The sequence below is a fragment of the Stegastes partitus genome, unplaced genomic scaffold, assembly GCF_000690725.1.
Source record: "Stegastes partitus isolate 25-593 unplaced genomic scaffold, Stegastes_partitus-1.0.2 Scaffold663, whole genome shotgun sequence".
Taxonomy (NCBI): Eukaryota; Metazoa; Chordata; class Actinopteri; family Pomacentridae; genus Stegastes; species Stegastes partitus.
The window spans coordinates 63,980-69,046 of NW_007578394.1; the positions used below are offsets into that span (position 1 = coordinate 63,980).

The following is a 5,067-nucleotide window of genomic DNA, read 5'->3' on the forward strand; positions in this document are numbered from 1 at the left end:
AATGTCCTGCACACACCAAAGTAAAGCGGCAAAACCAAAGTGGTAAGAGTGGAGAATGTAAACAAACCAACTGCTAACCAGATTTGTTAACACTGGTTTCATTTCTCTACTGGAGCATATTTGCATTTTTGTTCATCACAGTCAGAGATAACAGGAAAAGGGATGCATTTGTCAGTTACAGTAACTCACATTCATTGCTTTGACAGTAATCACCTCCCAAAGAATCATTCTGATTCAGGAAAATCCCTGAAATCCCAGCTGTTCGGTTCACTGCAGTCAACGCACCACACTTTTGTTTTTTCTACATTTTATTTTTTTCCTCATAAGCTCAGTGTGACAAGGAATGTGAAATTGTACTTTGTTTTTACAGAAATTTACAGTGATTAATCAAAGATCATACAATCACAGCAAAACTTAATATTGATATATTTAAAAAAAAAAAAGGAAAAACAATACTATACCTTCAAATATTAAGAAGTAAAATCTCTGCAAATCAACCAGTGTCTCGTCTACACACTTGGACATTAGTGCACATCGGGGTTTTCCTCTTCACATCAGTGAATCATTTCAGTTTTCTAAGAGCTGATCAACAAATAAACTAAACATCCACACAGTGCAGTGAACCAGGAAACTACTTTTGATTTAAACAAATGATCAGTGTGACAGTCATACGTGACGGGTCAGAATATAAAAACGTACAGTGGATTCCTTGGTAGAGCAGCATCGGATAAATCATAGGAACCGTTTACATCGTTTGGCCGTTTCAATGCCGGTCTCGCACTCCAAAAAAATATTGCTTTCATTATGTGCAGTTTAAGATTTATGGATGTTTTCAGTTCAGATCGACTGGTTTGGATTTCATAGCAGATTAAATGCATATTTGTTCCACTCAAAAATGATTTGTCTCCTGAACAAATGCCAAAACAAAACCCCCAGCAGTGTCTTTCTTCTGTAGCTGCTGAACAACAGTGATTCCAGTTTAGACGTCTCCTATTAACAGCTCAGTAGTTTTTCTAACACTCAGGCTTTTTTGGGGGCATTTCTCTTATAATATTACATAAGTCACTGCAAAAGCGTTCATGCTCTGCTTGCGGTTTGCTTTTATTTCTCCAGCGCACTGACAGACTGAAACATTTCATCACAAAGGAAAAGCTAATTGTTGATCAATTATAATATCGGTAAATACCAGTTTGAGTGATATGTATTTGTCATTCGATGGGTCCCATGTTGGCAACAGAACACTGCACCGTAAGAGGCCTCTGAATACAAGATCACAGATTTATGAGGCCTGAGGTCACTGCAGTGAGCGCAGCTTTCTCAGCAGACTACATGCACTGATGACGCACTGTGACTCCTCCGTTAGCTGCTGGCTGACGTGCGGTTTATCAGCGCTCGCTGCCAAACAAGCAGCAAAAATGATTTTGCAAGTATGAGAGAGAGATGATTATTTTGTGTCACCAATCTGCTGCTGTGAAGAACTTGTAATGACAATCCGCCACCTCGAACGAGTGATGAAACAGTCCTGAGTCCCGTCTTTGCGCCCAAACAGAAGCTGTAACGTTCATCGAAATGTTTAGTCTTCAGCGACCTTTACATGGAAATCTGCTCCGTTGCTATCATGCAATAAAATAAAGGGAAAATGAGACATGGACGGCAAAGTGAGGATTTTTTTTTTCTGTAGGTTCTGTAGTTTTGTGCTTTTGTGGGTTTTTTCCTAAAGCCTGACCGATACTTTTTTGGCGATTTTAGGAGTAAACAACTTTCTGATATCGATGTATCAGCTGATTTTCTTTAAATGTATGTTAGAGTTATAAAGGATGAATATGATCATTCATTTTTCAGCAGAGAAGTCAGCAATTCACCATAAAAAACATTCGTGTCGGCTCAGCTCTGAAGCACACTCTGCTACATGTGCTGCACACAGCACGGAGAGGATTGTAAACAATGGAGCGCACTCTGCTGGACAAACTGAGTCATGACACCTTTTCTAAATTAGCCCAAGCACTGTTTGTTTTTTTTGCACTTTATACCGTAAATAACACTTTCATTTCAACAATGTACACAGATAAACCGATGTATCTGTCGTAGGCCAGCATTGGCTGATAATATATCGGTCAGGCTCTAGTTTCTTCCCACCCAAAAAGACATGCAGGAGAAGTCCCATCCTGCCACGGAGCGAGGCACCGGCCTCAGAGCTGCATTTGGTCCAGGCACTGTTTGTCTGCTGCTGCTAAATAGTTAGGAGAGGTAAAGAAAAAAAAACAAAAATTCCTTCTGGAGATCTTAAAGCATACCTTGATAAATAAGTCTGCAAAACCAGTTTCACTATAACCAGTGAAGTATGTCCAGTTCCATCAGTGAGAATATTTAACATCGGCTCCACCGGGCAGCGTGTTGGTTCGATCACCGGGTCGCTGTGCATTGAAAACAAGCACTTATTGAACAATGTGTAAAATGTATGTAACTAATCAGTCACAATGCACAAGATGGTTGGCTAATTTAGCAAATGAAGGCACTGAAAAAAATGAGTGTTTGGATTAAAACCTCACTACACTGTCCTGTAGTGAAGAAGAAACACGACACATTCCCGCAGCATCACAGTCTCATCACAGAAAATAAATGTGAGCATGTAAGTACATTTCTGTTTCATGAGGCGACAAGCTGGTGAGCTTTAAACACGACGAGGGCGCCACGAACGTCTCCTTTGGTGCTGGACACTATCTGTCCTGGTTGTCCGACCTGAGGCCACAGTCCGAGGCGTCCTCGGAGGGAGTGTCCAGGACGGGATTGACAAACCCTTCGAACTCGGCGTCTGCATTGTCCTCCGGGTGGGTACTCACAAAATCGTTCTCCCACTCCAGCGCGTTGGAGTCCTCGGAGGCCGAGGTCGGCCCGCTGTTCATCTGCTTGCCGCCGGGCCTCAGGGCTGCACGCAAGATGTCCTCCTCCGTCCGAGACCTCTCCCAGACTGGAAGTGCACGATTGATTCCTGCAACGCAAGGACACCAGCGTTCATTCTGACAGCAGAAGTGCTGCCAAAGTCAGAGGAGTCAGAAACGGCTGCGGGCGTTAATCTGGTGGCTCAGGGGGGCACAGCTCTGAAAGCTGCTCCTGCACACGACTCCCTCAACTGTTTTTAATACTTCAGGTACCACAGTTCACCGGATTCGTGCATTTCTAAGCACCAAACTTCAGTGTTAGATAAACAGGATGATTTATACAGAATCAGTCGATGGATTAATGTGACATCTTACACACACACATGCATCAGCAGCAGCTCTCCTGGATGCTGTTCATGACTCTGCACTAAGATTTATGACTGGTGATGATTCCAATACTCATCAATCAGAGCTGTGTAATAGTCAGATGACCCTCACTCTCTGTAAGGTGTGACAGACCCTGGATTTTATTTATTTATGAGGCAGTCACTGTTTTTTCTTTACCCCCTTTAAATGACCCTACTGCAGTTATTTAATGTGGACTTTTACAATATGAGCTCAAATTACTGGATTTCACTGTAGGTGCTGTTTTTACTGAGCGTATAAAATCCAGTTTTATTCACTGTGCACCTGCAACATGGAATACGTTGCAGCTTACAATTAAAAGCTCGACTCATTTTCAACCTTTGGGCCACTCAGACTCGACTAAATGAGGCCGTCGTACCTCAATGTAGTTTAAATAAAGGTTGAATGAATAAGAGAAATAATATGTGCTTGCATTTAAACACAACACAGCTTCTTTTTAAGCAGAATTTTGCACAGTCTGGAAAACAATGAACAGGTATTTATGTTTAGACTAAATGAATTATCTGATGAAATTTGTCGTTGATTGACAGAAAATACGACGAGCGTCACTTCACTCTCAGCTCTGAGCTGAACTTAATCCACTGCATAAGTCTATAAAATGCTCAATGGGTGGATGTATGAGGCATGTGCAGGCCAGGAAAATATCAGGAGTGAAGCCAGAGTTCTTGGAGCTGAGGCAACCGAGTGCAAGAGAAGATGGAGGCAGTTTCAGAGTGGAAACGTAACGCTGCTCAGAAGAAGGTTAGAACGAGAGTGTGAAGGGAAACGATGCAGTCTGACTGAAAAATATTAATATGAAGAAGAGAATTACCAAAACAAGTCCGTCAGGGCTTTGAAATTATTCCTTAAATATAAATTTAACGACATAGATAAATCCAGACGATGTCAACGTTGGTCTGGAAAGTTTTAGGATCATTTAAAACAGTAGATGCTGAGTTAAGTCATTTTCAATCCATAAAATGCATATTTGTTAATAAATTGGTACAAATACAAATATTTACAAAAGCATTGATGTGTTTCATCGTCTTCAAAAATATATTTAAGTTGAATTACCACCTATTCTGCAAATCAAGTAATCATTTCTCAAGCAAAGCCAAACGTGAGGATTCCAGCATGAGCCGGCTGCTTTCTGAGCATCTTTGGGTTTTCTGGCAAAACACACATTTGATGACATTATAATTGAATTTCTAGGAAGCTGTCGTAAAAATTTTGTAGGTTTTTTTTTTTTTTTTACTTGTGTTATATTTCAAATGTCAAATAAAATAACTGAATAAATAAAATTGAATTGCTGCCTCTGAACAAATGGAAACATGCTGTAGCTGCTGTGAACAAGCAGCCTGCACTGTGTTCCCTCCAGATGCAATGTCACTTGTAATTTCATTAGTCCTGACTGCGGAACAACCCCACCCCTGGAGCCGGAGCAGAGGAAGCGCCGCCTCGATGCGATCGGACTCGTAAAGCTCAGTCGGAGTGTTGCATTGAAGTGTGATGGATCAGCGATTGGTGACGGATCAAACACTGTCTCGGCTTTTGTATCGCTCCACAGGGGAAAACAAATCAACAACCCAGCAGGATAAAGTTCTAAATCTTAGCTACTCTCACCTTCCTCGTCCTCCCACTCCAGATCCAGCGAGGTCCCGTCATCGTTGGTGGAGCGGGTCTTGGTGGTGAAATCCCAGCTGCACTCTGTGTTGGGAGTCACTGCGTTTGTGTCGGAGGGAAGTCCTGGCAGCGAGAACACAATTAGAACAACACAGAATGT

The 5,067-nt window shown here is 41.9% G+C and overlaps 1 protein-coding gene across 1 annotated transcript in view; it reads right to left on the minus strand.

Moving 5' to 3' along the window:
• Nucleotides 1-290: 290 nt before the first annotated feature.
• ap1ar (adaptor related protein complex 1 associated regulatory protein) overlaps nt 291-5,067 on the minus strand; it is an 11,386-nt gene continuing 6,609 nt past the window's right edge. The window contains exons 9-10 of the mRNA XM_008290266.1: nt 4,908-5,030; nt 291-2,989 (exon numbers count right to left, since the gene is read on the minus strand). Of these exons, the coding sequence (XP_008288488.1) occupies nt 2,718-2,989; nt 4,908-5,030 (395 nt within the window). The 3' untranslated portion in view covers nt 291-2,717. The remainder of the gene's footprint in view (nt 2,990-4,907; nt 5,031-5,067) is intronic.